This window comes from Miscanthus floridulus, chromosome 16 (genome assembly GCF_019320115.1).
Source record: "Miscanthus floridulus cultivar M001 chromosome 16, ASM1932011v1, whole genome shotgun sequence".
Classification (NCBI taxonomy): Eukaryota; Viridiplantae; Streptophyta; class Magnoliopsida; order Poales; family Poaceae; genus Miscanthus; species Miscanthus floridulus.
In genome coordinates this window covers 91308569-91323496 of record NC_089595.1, presented here as the reverse complement: position 1 = coordinate 91323496, position 14928 = coordinate 91308569, and the positions used below count along the sequence as shown (strand labels likewise).

The 14928-nt window shown below is 43.1% G+C and overlaps 1 protein-coding gene and 1 pseudogene across 2 annotated transcripts; one reads left to right on the top strand and one right to left on the bottom strand.

Moving 5' to 3' along the window:
- Nucleotides 1-585: 585 nt before the first annotated feature.
- Nucleotides 586-4766, top strand: LOC136513498 (laccase-12-like; annotated as a pseudogene).
- A 2314-nt stretch (nucleotides 4767-7080) lies between these two features.
- LOC136512704 (transcription factor MYB3R-2-like) lies at nucleotides 7081-14724 on the bottom strand. 2 transcript variants are annotated; one of them, XM_066506681.1, is made up of 9 exons: nucleotides 14517-14724; nucleotides 14208-14416; nucleotides 12112-12163; nucleotides 11743-11800; nucleotides 10801-10895; nucleotides 10606-10709; nucleotides 9634-9762; nucleotides 7582-8847; nucleotides 7081-7420 (listed from the first exon to the last, which is right to left on the bottom strand). In XM_066506681.1, exons 2-8 carry the CDS (start codon nucleotides 14378-14380, stop codon nucleotides 7602-7604), a joined length of 1857 nt encoding a protein of 618 aa, XP_066362778.1. In that variant the 5' UTR covers nucleotides 14381-14416; nucleotides 14517-14724; the 3' UTR covers nucleotides 7081-7420; nucleotides 7582-7601. The 2 variants fall into 2 exon arrangements, with proteins under 2 accessions (XP_066362778.1, XP_066362779.1); XM_066506682.1 differs by lacking the exon at nucleotides 7081-7420 and having other exon boundaries at nucleotides 8399-8551.
- Nucleotides 14725-14928: the final 204 nt, after the last annotated feature.

Here is a 14928-nt window from a genome sequence, read left to right as displayed (position 1 = left end):
TAATTCTATAATTCTATTTTTTTATCCCTAAGTGCACGTATCTATACTTCTAACATTCACCACCGTATATATCTGCCGGCGTACTTCAGTTTATAGTTTTGTAGCATAATTTGCGAGAAGGGGTAAACACTAGACGCGCAGGTTGACTTTGGCCGCACTCCAAAGCTACAGAGTGCCTGCGTGGCATGGACCAGCCAGCTCTCTCTCGTCGATTTATCAGCAACAGGCAGCAGCAGGCTCAGCAAGCTGTGAGACCGACGTTGATGCGACCGCCGAGAGTTGTTAACCAATCGGCGGATCGAGCAGCCGCGAACCGCAAACGAAAGCTACTAAACGGAGCAAAAGGCCCAAGTGCAATCGTGAAGCATGGGGCAGCACGCATGCACCACCAGAATCGCCAAACGGAGCCATGCGTTGGACGGAGCACAGAGATGGCCTGCAGATGCATGCATGCCTTGGCTCCCACCTGTCGAGCCTATGCAATGCAAGTGCATGCCACTCGATCCCATAGCCCACCCCCGTGCTACCAATTACCAACAACAGAACAAGAGTTCATTTGTCAAAGGGCCTACCTAGCTAAGAGAAATGGCGTCCTCGTTTGCTCTCCGTTCCATCGCCTCTGTCGTAGTCGCCATGGTCGTGGCAGTGGTGCTGCTCGCCGCCATGGGAGGCCAGGCCGAGACGAGAAAGTACCAGTTCGATGTAAGTTTATTTGTTAGTTTATTCATGCATGCGTCACGATCCCGTCAATCTTGACCACAGCAAGTGTGGCAAGTGAACCGTGTGGCCATGTTAGTTAGTGACGTACTACGCGCATATATCTATACCTATACCTTGTAGCATGAATTCTAAAGCACAATCAAATTAAATGTATAGAAATCTTACAGATTTAGTACCTGAAAAATTATATAATTCTAAAGCACAATCAAATCAAATGTCAACAGATAAATAACAAAAGTCATATAATTATTGAAGAGACAAAAATTATCTCCACCGTCCCTCTCCTAACTAATTCCGTGTGAAATATGTGTCTGTCTTCGATCCTTCTATTTATTTTTATATATGAGATATGTAGGGCTTCTTAATATAACCTAGATAGCCAGAATCCTAATCAAAATTTTTTTTTTGCCTCTTCCTCTCCCAATCTCACCGGCTTGGTCTCGGTCTCGTTCTCGTTGCCAACAGATATTAGGAGTACGGAAGATAATAGAAAAAAAATATGGGGTTCCAGATATAAAGATACTAGAGAGAAAGAAAATGTGGGGAGGCCTTAATAGTTTTTGAAATATATCTGGATTCATGATGCAAAATGTCTAGATCCGAGTGGGCTTCTTTTTCGACCTGGAATTGAATTCTTGCAGTTGGGCCGGCTTCGTTGTGGGCTGACCAAGCCTTTTTCTTTTTCTTTCGTTTTTCTCTTTTTCTCTAAAAACAGAGATATTACAAAATTCGTCAAAATCATAGAAAAATCATAAAAATATCAAACCATTCGACCTAGGTTGAATCCCTATAGCTAGGCCGGCTTCGTTGTGGGCTGGACCAAGCCTATGCAAGCCTTTTTCCTTTTCTTTCGTTTTTCTCTTTTTCTATTAAAACAGAGATATTGCAAAATTCGCCAAAATCATAGAAATGCCAAACCAGTTTTGCGGCACAACTAAATATTTCATGAACCGGAAATTTCGCAGATTATTATCTAATGAAATCTATACAAATGTATTTATGTAATTCCTGACGAGAACTGTCGTCTAAAAATTCAAGAGAGGTCTCAATCACTGGTGGACAGACAAATCCTTGACACATTCAAAAAAAAATTACGGAGGTTGATATAATGCATCAAAAAAGCTACGAAAGTCGATATTGAGTCGTAGAAACACATGGGTATTATGAAAAATTAAAGTTATGATATACTTATAGCTAAATAATTATGTGCTTTGCAATGAAAGGAAAAATATACTAAGGTGTATTTCAATTTGATACAGGTTTAGTAAGACATTCTTATTTATTGTTAACATTTACTTATATTATGGATGTCACGGTCATCATAAAATAAATTATAAAAGGATAAAACATAAGTAGATATATACCATTCACATCATCGTTTTGCATAAATGCTTGATAGTTTTTTTTCTCCCGTTACAACGTACGGACATATTTGCTACTAAAAAAATAAGAGAACAAATCTGTATTTGTACACGAAAATTTCTTCCGCCATAAAATTTCTTCGTCCATCTTACCGTATGTTATTGAGTTCGGTAATCTCACGATTCTCACATCACGGGTTCACGGCACGGGCGGGGTGGCGGTTTTGTTTCCGTGTGTTTTTCAGCGACGATGGTTTCCGTCAGGACGACACTACCTTTCCGATCTTATGTACAGGAGCCAACTATTTGCGATTCTTCAGTCACGGACGAAAGCATCTTTTTTTCTCCTTTTTCCAATTTTCACCATTTTTATGGCCGGAGTCATGATCCGATGTTCTTCAAAGTAAATGTGTTTTTTCACTTAAAAATCTGGGAGTACAAAATAAGAATAAATATGAATATGAAAAACAAAGTAAAAAAGGACAACAATGTAGCCCTTCGAACCATTAGTATGAACCTAAAGGAGGGTTCATACTTCACACCACTATTGCATTTCTAATTCGAAACAAAACCTTCAATCATATTTGAACTTTCTTCAGTTGATGGATCAAACCGTAAATATACTCTCATTGAGGGACACAACGATGGAAAGTCAAGATAGATCTCCCTCGTAATCATCTACGGACAAACTAATCCTAACATGTCGGCCAAACTCTTAGCTGACTTATATGGAAGATTAGAATTACAATGTGGGAAGAGACAGGGAGAGCATTTCATGTTTTTCTTGCTTTCAAAACTTTGTTTTTCTCGATGTAACGCATGGGCATATTTATTACTATACAACAAATCAATCTGCATGCATGGCAGGTGCAAATGACGAGCGTGACGCGGCTGTGCGGCACGAAGAGCATCGTGACGGTCAACGGGCAGTACCCGGGCCCGACGCTGTTGGCGCGGGAGGGCGACCACGTGGAGGTCAACGTGGTCAACCGCTCCCCCTACAACATGAGCATCCACTGGCACGGCGTGCGGCAGCTGCTGAGCGGGTGGGCGGACGGGCCCTCCTACATCACGCAGTGCCCGATCCAGCCGGGCCAGAGCTACGTGTACCGGTACCAGATCGTCGGGCAGCGCGGCACGCTGTGGTGGCACGCGCACATCTCCTGGCTCCGCGCCACCGTCTACGGGCCCATCGTCCTCCTGCCCCCCGCCGGTGTGCCGTAACCGTTCCCGGCGCCGGACGAGGAGGTGCCCGTCATGTTCGGCGAGTGGTGGAGGAACGACACGGAGGCGGTGATCGCGCAGGAGCTGCAGACCGGCGGCGGACCCAACGTCTCCGACGCGTACACCATTAACGGACTCACGGGACCTCTCTACAACTGCTCCGCCGCTCAAGGTCGTCGATCAATGACCTCTCTTTACAGCAGCACTATATTGCGAGCATACGTACGTGTTGTGCTTAACAATGTTCTGTATCATATATACATCAGATACGTTCAAGCTGAAGGTGAAGCCCGGCAAGACGTACATGCTCCGGCTCATCAACGCCGCACTCAACGACGAGCTCTTCTTCTCCGTCGCCAACCACACGCTCACCGTCGTCGATGTCGACGCGCTCTACGTCAAGCCCTTCACCGTGGACACCCTCGTCATCGCGCCGGGGCAGACCAGCAACGTCCTGCTCGCCACCAAGCCGACATACCCCGGCGCGAGCTACTACATGGAGGCGCGGCCGTACACCAACACGCAGGGCACGTTTGACAACACCACCGTCGCCGGCGTCCTCGAGTACGAGGACCCTTCTTCGTCTCCATCCCAGAACAACAACAACCTCCCGGTCTTCGCGCCGACCCTGCCGCCGATCAACGACACCAGCTTCGTGGCCAACTACACCGCGAAGCTCCGCAGCCTGGCGAGCGCGGAGTACCCGGCCGCCGTGCCGCGGGACATCGACCGGCGCTTCTTCTTCACCGTGGGGCTCGGCACGCACCCGTGCGCCGGCGCCAACGCCAACGGGACAAGCTGCCAGGGCCCCAACAGGTCCCGGTTTGCGGCGTCCATCAACAACGTCTCGTTCGTGCTGCCCACGACGGCGCTGCTGCAGGCGCACTTCGCCGGCAGGTCCAACGGCGTCTACGCCACCAACTTCCCGGCCTTCCCGCTGACGCTGTTCAACTACACCGGCACGCCGCCCAACAACACCAACGTGACGAACGGGACGAAGGTGGCCGTGCTGCCGTTCGGCACCACCGAGGAGCTGGTGCTGCAGGACACCAGCATCCTCGGCGCGGAGAGCCACCCGCTGCACCTGCACGGCTTCAACTTCGTCGTCGTCGGCCAGGGGTTCGGCAACTTCGACCCGGCCAACGACCCGGGCAAGTTCAACCTCGTCGACCCCGTGGAGCGCAACACCGTCGGCGTGCCCGCCGGCGGCTGGGTCGCCATCCGCTTTCGTGCGGACAACCCAGGTTTAATTATTTGCACTGGAATAATCCTAGCATTATTTCCGAGGCCCCAAGTACCTAACTCGAACGCACTACTGGCGTACGTGCAGATGTGTGGTTCATGCATTGTCACCTGGAGGTGCACATGAGCTGGGGCCTGAAAATGGCATGGTTGGTGCTGGACGGGAGCCTGCCGAACCAGAAGCTGCCGCCTCCGCCATTGGATCTGCCTCAGTGCTAGGCCAATGTTGATTTCCTCAGTTCCACTGCATTATTTCCCGTCATCAATGCGCTGCTGCGTTTGCTCGATCAGTTGCCGTTTTGGTATTCTATATACCTCGATCATCTTCAGCTTACGTCGCGATAATGTCTTTCCTAGTTGATGTGATTTTTTTGGCTAATGGATTATTCCTGATTGTTCAAGTGGCCATGGTTTCTGTGGCAATAGTACTATGAGAAATTGCTTCGTTCGGCGGAACTTCACTCTTACGATGAGTGCATGCTTCTTGTGATCTTTCTTGTAACTCAAAGCTTGCCTGTAGCTTTTTGTGTCAAATTGTGTGGGTGCAATGTAACCTTGCGCTTGCCCCGGTGTAACTAATAAAAAGTGTAATGTGACTGATTTATCTGAATTAAGATCAAGTGTGTGTACTGGGTCATCTTTTTCACAGTTTGGCTCAAGAGACTTGACTCACGCACTACCGACCCAATCAACCTGATCCGATCTTGTAAAATGCTCCACCCCGACCTGACCTATTGTAACGCCCCAGCCTGAGAAAACGGCTAAGATCCACTCTACACATTGAATGGACTACACCTACTAATTAACTCTCTTGCGCTTTCGTCCTCGCTTCGTGCAAAAGGTTCGAACCGGAGTTCTTAGCTTCCCAAGGCCGAGACCTTTAAGCTGGTTCGGTTGCCTCCCTGGTTCCGGTGTGGTACTAAATTGCTCGAGCTACAGTGATCCACAATGCTAAGTTCTTAGCTTCCCAAGACTGAGACCTTTAAGCTGGTTCGGTTGCCTCCGTGGTTCCGGTGTGGTACTAGATCTCCCGAGCTACAGTGATCTGCGATGCTACAGTGTCTCGCATCACCCCTCAGTGCTCGGTATTCAGCCCAACCCACCATCAGACTGGCCCAACTTTTGGCCCATTGGCGGGGTCTCATATACACCCACTCTTAAGGACTCGACGTCCTCGTCGAGGACCGAACCAACCTACCCAAACGGGACAAATGTCTAGGATCGACTCTCTAGGCCCACGTACATATTCCCAGCTCCCCGGCCCAAGTGCCATGCTCTCACAGGAGCCATACGCAACCTGTCCGAGCTCCCAAGCCATATGTCCGTGAAACCGTGAGAGTTGGCTCTGATACCATTTGTAACGCCCCAGCCTGGAAAAACGGCTAAGATCCACTCTACACATTGAATGGACCACACCTACTAATTAACTCTCTTACGCTTTCGTCCTCGCTTCGTGTAAAAAGTTCGAATCGGAGTTCTTAGCTTCCCAAGGAAGAGACCTTTAAGCTGGTTCGGTTGCCTCCCTGGCAATGTTTTCCTAAACGGTAAACAGTAGACAGTCGGCGAGGTCTCGTGTAGCGTTTAGACCGTGTACACGGCGTGTACACGGTTTTACACGGATTACTCGTTTTTACTTTATTTGTAAAAATAACTATAGTAACCTGTGTATATATTCCTATAACATAGATAATATTTGTATATTCAAATAATTTTATTATGAAAGTATATTCCACAACTATTCTAATGGTACTTATTACACATCATAAACATTTGTAATATTTTGAAAATAACATAGATAAATTATTTTCAAAATATTACCCAGTGTTCGCCTACACGGCCGTGTAGACCGATTACACGACCGTTTTTTACCGTTTACACGGCGATTCCGTGTAACCTACCGTTTATGGCCTAAACTGCACGTTCGGCTACCGAGTAGCGATTACACGCCGTGTAATCGGTCTACACGGCCGTGTAGGCGAACACTGCTCCCTGGTTCCGGTGTGGTACTAAATTCCCCGAGCTACAGTGATCCACGATGCTAAGTTCTTGGCTTCCCAAGACTGAGACCTTTAAGCTGGTTGCTTCCCAAGACTGAGACCTTTAAGCTGGTTCGGTTGCCTCCCTGGTTCCGGCGTGTACTAAATTTCCCGAGCTACAGTAATCTGCGATGCTACAGTGTCTCACATCGCCCCTAGCGCTACAGTGCTCGGTATTCAGCCCAACCCACCATCAGGCTGGCCCAGCTTTTGGCCCATTGACGGGGTCTCACACCTATGCACCTTGTAGGCCTCAGGCTGTGAAAACGACAAATTCAAGCAGCTGCAAAAAGCATAAGCTCACCTTATTGATGGCTACAAAGTTACTTGGCATATACTCCAAGAAACTACCCGGTATTAGCTCCAGTTAGCCCGGTTTGGCATCACGCTAACGCTACTGGCCGGAAACAGGCATAACAGAAATATGATGCACATTGATGAACCAATTATGTATATCCCCTAGATTTATAATTATTTATAAAAAATCTTCAGGCATGGTGACTTCATTTCATCATTGCTAAGAGTAACAAATAAGTTGTACAAAAAACACTCTCCGGAGGCAACACAGATAATTCTTTTAGTTTTTCATCTGTAAGTTCCTGAAGCTATGGTTTTCCTTTGTACACATTGTGCACCTTTAGTAACTGTGAATCCACATGATGTAACTATCAAAATGCATCCTATATATGTATAAAGAAAAGTATATAAGGGTAAGACTAAGAGACGCCTTTGTACAGTGGCAGGGTGGATCAGTCCAACTGCAAAAGATTATGTTTCTCCAGGTGATGCTTCTTTTTGTATTTAGGAACATTCGTCAGTTTAGGCTGCCAGTTGTTTCTGCAAGATAGAGAGAAAATTAGGCTGCCAGTTGCCCACCTCAGCAACAAGTCTCATGATCAAGGCGTTTCAAGGACCAAGGCATTTCAAGGACCTTGCATATATAATGTGGAGTAAAATCCAGGTATAATTGATAGAATTCCATAAGAGTTAGATAATACCTGGAGGCTGTAGAATTAAATCAGATCTGACTTGAATACTTGATTGTATGTGCAGATTCCTTGGCCAAAGTTTCCAAGCCAATCATATGCTCCTTCATTTTCTTTTCTTGCATGCTTGAAACATCTGAGTGGGAATTGGTGCATTCGGTATTCCAGGAAACAGACTTCTTCATATTATCAGGAGTATCACAATTGTCCATCCCATCTGATGAAAAATCTAGATGCTTCTTCTCAACAGTTTTCAAGATAGCCAACCTTTTTGACCTTAGTCGATATGGAGGGGAAACATCAAAACTCCCTAAAGCAGCAGATAACCCTTCGTCATCTGGAGGACCCAAGGACAAAAATGTTGCAGTCTTGAACGAATGCGAGCTTTCTGCGGTGCACTTTTCCAAGGGAGTATGAAAACCATCACTGTTTAATATATTGGTCTTCAAATTACTATCTTGAGCATGTGATGGTTTCTCCCTTTTTCTTCGCCTTAAAATTGAAGGAGTACCTGGAAAACTTTCAGCTGCACTCTTCAATATTGATTCAACACTTAGCTGGTCTGATATTTCTCCATCCACAGGGGAGGTACTATAGTCAACGGGTGATTGGAATCCATCCCCACAGCCTTCCAATACGTGATGTGTAGAAAAAATAGGGGAATGAGAAGGGACAATATCTTCTAGCTTAGGTATCTCATAACAAAGAAAACCAAAAGAATTAGACTCATTCGGCAAGGATAATCCACAAACATTGTTGGCTGTTTTGCCTCCTGCCCTAGCTGATCCTGAATACACCATTGTATCTGCTACACTATCAAGTATCACTGCATCCACATTGAGCGGATCTTCAGGATGATCCTTGCAAAAAAAATCTACTTCTGTGCCCTTATCATGAACAGAATCCATTTTCAGCCCTTGCATTGCTAAAGCAACAGCAGAACAATTAGCTTCTAATGCCTCACACAGAATTTCTGGTTGAGCTGTTGGCATAGAAAGAGAAAGGAAATCTGAATAGCTCTTGATATTTTTCAAATTGGAAGAGTGCAGATGAGTTGTATGTTCAGAATGATCAAAAAATTCTGGGGGGTGTTTGAAATAGATATTGGGCTCCTTGTTCAAGTCAATATGGTTCCCAGAAGTTGGCAGCTTTGCATTTGCATGCTTCAAAGTATTACGAACCATATGCACAGAAACTGGTGCAGTGCTGCTGGCATTGTAGTCACCTAGCCTTTTTCTTAATGAACTATTCCAATGGTTTTTAATGGAGTTATCTGTCCTGGAGACAAGAACAAACTTACATCATAACAGGCTGAAAGTATAAGCAGTTGCTTAATTCAATGAGATAATTTATGGTGGCGAAAGAATGCAACGAATAGAAAATTAGAAATACATTTCACTATTTTGTTGAGAGTTTCAAATCTAGCAGCAAATCACTAATAGTTTTTGGCAATCATGTATTACCATACTAGGAGGATGTGGGACGAAGTAAAGTTACTTTCCAACCATTTCAACTTATAAATATAATGTTTTTGGCACTAATAAGCAGATAAGCAGAGGAGCAACGTACTGAACTGCACATCAGATACAAAAGATTACAAATGTGTAACTAGATGGCTTTCCATAGACAAGGACTCAAATTCATAATCCTAAAATGAAATATAACTAAATGTTGAAAGTACTGTCCTAAAATTTAAGGTTGGCTATAAAACTCAACTGGTGATAAAAGAGACATCCGGACAATATTCCCACACCTAACATGCACATCAACAGTGGGTAAATACCAAGTAGTCATGTTCAGTAAAAGGTCCTATTATTTCATTACACAGCTTACCAACATTTCTATGGAGCTAAAACATGAAGTCTTCATGACTAGTACAATTCCTGCATTTATATAATGAATAACTGGCCTCTTAAATATAACATGCAAATATTTCAAGTAACATCAAAACCAACATATGGCTAAATCCAAAAGGTAAAAAAATATTTTTCTTTCTTGATGAATACGTAGGAAGCCATAAGTAAACAAACAAATGTTAAAGAGGACGATATTGTGAAGTAGTACCTTCCAGGAAGAAGTTTCGCAATTTCTGCCCATTTGTTCCCATGCAAACGATGAGCATCAGCAACCACACACTCCTCCTCAACAGTCCATGGCTTCTTATTTATTTGAGGATCCAAATGATTATGCCACCTAAATTATGAGTACCATCAAAATGAAATGAGATATCTTTAGGTTCTTTATTCTGGCAAACTTGAAACTTCTTAAGAAACATGGAAAATACATGGAATCTTGCAATGTTTATAGGTATTCATATTAACTAATATCTCATATTTATTAGTCCCACAGTCTGGGAATATCAAGCCCACCAAAAGAACTTCAGAAATAAAAGACTGCCAACCATTTTATCATGTTTAATAAGAAAAGATATTTCAATTAAATTAATTAAGAAAGAAATCATACTACGTTCAGCCTTTTCTCCAACCAGAAAAAAAAAGGTATACATGCCATTTGCATACCAATGGCGCATGATTCTGCAGCTGTGGGAAAATCACAACATCCTTTATTACCTCGATGCAACACTAGGAAATCATGGCTCCAATAGATCCCTTCACCTCATACCTAGTGTACCAAAGTTTATATGGCGCCCATGGTAAACTAAACATAAAGTCCTCTAGGGATGAGACTGCACAGGAGTGGTTCAGCATTGGAGTTTGAGAACCAAAAGACAGGAAGATTTTTATCTAGAACATTTATTCTGATTTGTGAATAGGAGTTGGGCTGTATGTTTCTAATAGAAGCTGAGCTGGCATTCGATATTTTGTGTTCCCCGACAGTTTTTATGTTGATGGTGAAATTTAACAAACTGCTAAGTGACTTGGCCAAATGAAACACGCCACTAGGAAATCTCAGAGAAAAAACAGATCACTCTGAATTCAAATTTAAAGGCAAAATGGAAATGCAAAATATAAATGCAGCATTCCACTAATAATTTGTTTGTATCAACACCCTTGGTACATCATTATATGAATATACCTCTCTCGGCATTGTTTGCCAATGCGACCATCTAGTGACCTTGCTATAACGGACCATTTTTGGGGGCCATGCTTCTTTACCATATTGATAATGATATCATCTTCCTGTAAGGATCCAATGATAAATTATTATAATTATAAATACAAAATTTGCAAGCATTCATTTTGTAGGACTGAGATTATGAACTGGACAAACCTCTTGGGTCCAAGGACCTTTTTTAAGTTCAGGATTAAGAACTTTTTGCCATCTATGCAGGCATTGTACCGCTGTTCTATCAGGGAAAGATTGAGCTACATACAAACAACAAATCTGAAGTTAGCTTAATACATTTGTGATTTCTTTCTGCAAGGTTATAAAGAAAGGATGAAATCTACTAGGTACTCAAAGTCTAAGTAGCTCAATTTCATTGTAATGAAGTACACTTGAATGTTGAATCCCCTTCAACATGAGCTCTATCTTGAACATTTAAAACAAGAATATGGGGAGGAAACAGAAATTGAAAATAAATGGAAATGATTTGGGAATGCCTTGTAAATCCACTGAGTCTATGATACAACACATTCTAGCGAATGTATTCTTAGAAATATGAGTGTGTGGGTGTGTGTTGTAAGGGTTCTTATCCCTTTTTCTTCTTAATATAAAGATACACAGCTCTCCTGCTTGTTCAACTAAAAAATACAACACATTCTAAACAAAGCTAAAGAGTAAAAGGACTTCACTGGAATCGCAGTCACCAGCCCTATTTCTAATGTCCAAGACAGAACTTAATGACATTATCTTGAGAATCATTTTTATTTAAGGATTCCTACTTATCCACTTTTGTTCCCTTCAAGGCTTCAAACCCTTCAAATTAAAATTTGAGGCTACCTCAAGTACTGCTGCAATAATGAACTCAGTCTATGTATCCAGTATGCACACATATGAGCGGATTGACAACTAACTTCAGAGGAAAAACAAGTTGAGGACTTTCTACCCCGAAACACAAATAATAATGCCAGAAATTTCTGCACCCAATAAGTAGAAAAACTTTGTGACACAAGAATTGTATGCATAAGAAAATAAATTCATGGTTACTAGTTTTCTCAGAATTGACTGTTGAAATACACAGGGATGCAGAGCATAAAGGAGAAAGCAAACCTATCTTCTTCCAATTTTTTCCCTCACAAGCATAAACTGCATTTCGCAATGTTTCATCCTGCAGCCACACAAAAAAGGCTATAAACAAAGAGTTGAGCATTTGTGCTGAAAACCAAGATTGAAAATCAAGCATTAGTGCAGAATTAGTGGCCTGCCGTGATGGGGCAACGGATGCAATAGTGGCGCAAAGTAATGTAAAATGCAAGTATAAGAAAGGTTGAGTATTTTTCTATATTTTCTTATGCAAAAAAAAGGAAAAAGGATGGTTAATTGTAACTGGAAATATAGATACATAAGATGGAACTCTATTGAACATACACTGAATTAACTCAAAATGACGTAGAAATGAGTTCAGAGAACATTATGTACCTCTTCCAATGTCCAGCCACCCTTAGCTCTCCTTACAGGGCCACTTGTTCGCCTGACATGTAGGATTTGGTCAGTAACATTAAAATAAGATATAAACATTCATGTAATGAGAAACTAACTAGGATCGAGCACAAAAAAGGACAAGTTACAATGCATAGACTGCCTATTGTAAAAAGCAACATCTATGACAGCACAGCCAAGAAACCAATTCTAGTAACCTGGGTTTCTCAGCCATTATTCAAGTAATCAAGTATCAGCTTCAACTTATCTTTTCTTTCAACAAGTAGCTTACAATCATTAAATGATTTATCAGGATTTGAAACATGAGGAAATCTTTAAAACAACTTAATATTTGTTGAAACGATGAACATTTGCTTGTGGGGAGTTCGTGGATAGTATGATAAACATGTTCTCTTCGAAAAAAGTGGTTTGTTGAAAGTTGCGGAGTCCGTGTTATAAAATAAGTGTGGACCTCAAAATGGGCAAAAATTATTAATTATTGAATTACTGTCAGTGTATCTCCCTGGTCAACCATTATTTTTAACTCCATACATTTGGCCTAAATATCAATAAATTACCTCAAAAGTATTATTTTTTAAGCATTTATTCCTACATAGTCATCTTGAGAGCCATTACTAACATCACCACATCAGAGCAAGGGAAGCCAAAAGATATAGTACTCCTAGTTTCCTATACGACTGGGGTGCAATCATCAGCTATAGAAATATGTATAACTTACAGAACATAAACACTAGTAAAATTAGTCAACAACTACTTATTTATCTAAAGATGCAGAACTCCATGATATCAAATTTGTATAAACTACTATTGATGGGAAAAACGAAGAATGAGTCTACATACTTTTGCAAAGTTTAGCCAGAAACATCATGAACACTATATTAAACAATGAATAACTGCTTTCTCCATCGCAAATCGTCATAATGTAAACAAAAGGAACAATTTATCTACATATTGAATATGATAGCCTTTGCAAAAGTTATTCAACAAAGAATTCGATAAACAAATTGCTCAGACTATGATGTATCACCCATTCACCACACCACCTTCATAACCAACAGAAATCACCATTCTCTACGATGTTAAAACCATTGCAAAGTACCTTCAACATGCCTCTGGCAAGAAAAATAACTGCAGTTCCTAAAGTTGAGAAATGTACAAATCAACAAAATCTTTCAATGAACCAACAAAAGAATGGCAGAAGGGAAGCATCGCATATCCACAAAATGGACAACTAGAAATGCCATTACTTGTGTCCTTTCCAAACAACTACGACCCTGAACCTCAAAAATATAACGTCCAAACCAAATGAATCCACTGTGCATCACAATTCCTAATAACAGAACAGATATGTCACTATGTCACATAGTCTTACAAATATAACAAATACACTCACATTTGAAACCAGTCATTTTTTATCCACTAAAACCTCGATAATATATAGCATTTAAGAAATTAGTTTTTCTACAAAATCAACATCAGTACACCACACAATGACATAAAGTTTCAGTCAAAAAAGCCTCAACTCGCAAGACCATGTGTTTCTCGACAGTGGCGGATCCAGGGGGGGCTGCCCGTGCTGCAGCCCCCCTCGGGAGCCTTAAATCACATGTAAAATACTGTTCATTAGCCTCTAAATCACCATTATTTCCTTAGCTCTAGCCCTACTCTTCATTATTTAGCCTCCCCCTCCCCCCCCCCCCCCCCCCCCCCCCCGAGGAGCTTATCCAAGAACATGACAGCTCGAAGCAACTTACAGCTTCTAGCTTCAACAACACTATGATACCTGCAAAAGCTCACGCCTTTGTTGTCCCAACAGTCAACGCAGGGCGCCAGAGTAAGGTTTACTGACATCCGAAAGGCAACGACATGTTCTCGAGAATAAAACTACCAGGCGAACCGCACCAGCTAACTTGACAAACTATTAGAAACACCACTTTTCCAAGACAAATGAAAATCACATCCAATCCATGATCCGATGAACTAAGCACACAAGCGTCCGGATGAAGTAAGCAACCACTAGAACACAGCAGCAGAGTCTCAATTCTCGAACGGTTCACAGCGGCGGAGAGTACTACCTGCGACCAGAGACTGAGTCCGCCGGGCTGAACACCACCGGCGACATCCCCGCGCCGGCTCCATAGCTTGTTGCGTCTGAAGCTGACGGCAAAGGGCTCGACGCCGCCAGATTGGGCCAGTTCCACGCGCTCCCCTCGTCCTCCTCCACTTTCACCGACGCCATGCCGACCATCTACCGCCGCAACTACCTCATCACCACCGCAGCCACCTAAAACCACATAGAAATGGGGAACAAACAAAACTTCAGTTAAAATTCCCCAGAAACGCTTGAAAAGGTGGAATCAAAGGGGCGCCGATGCTTTACAAACCGCAAAACCCCTAGATCGGGGAATCAGGGAGGATCGAGCCGGAGAAGGAGATGGCGCGAAGAGAGCGCGAAGGGACGCGAGGCGGGGAGGGCGGCCCGAAACCCTAGGCGGGATAAAAACGCGACCGTTTTGCCGGGCACCGCGTCGCGGGCGGCTTCAGTTGTGTGTTGGGGGAGAGGACGAGCCAGGGAAGGGGAAGATAGGAAAGGAGGCGGCTTTCAAATAACCTCGCCCGACGCCCGTTGAGAAAAAGTGGCGAGGAATCAATTACGTCTAATAATGTTTGCACTTAACCCCCCTGAATCTTTTAGTATTTGATCTAGACTCTTGTGTAACTGAATTTACCAACTTCCATTTTTGTTGACCTTTAAACGTGTCAAGAGAAGTTGGCATGCATCAATTTCTTAAGCTG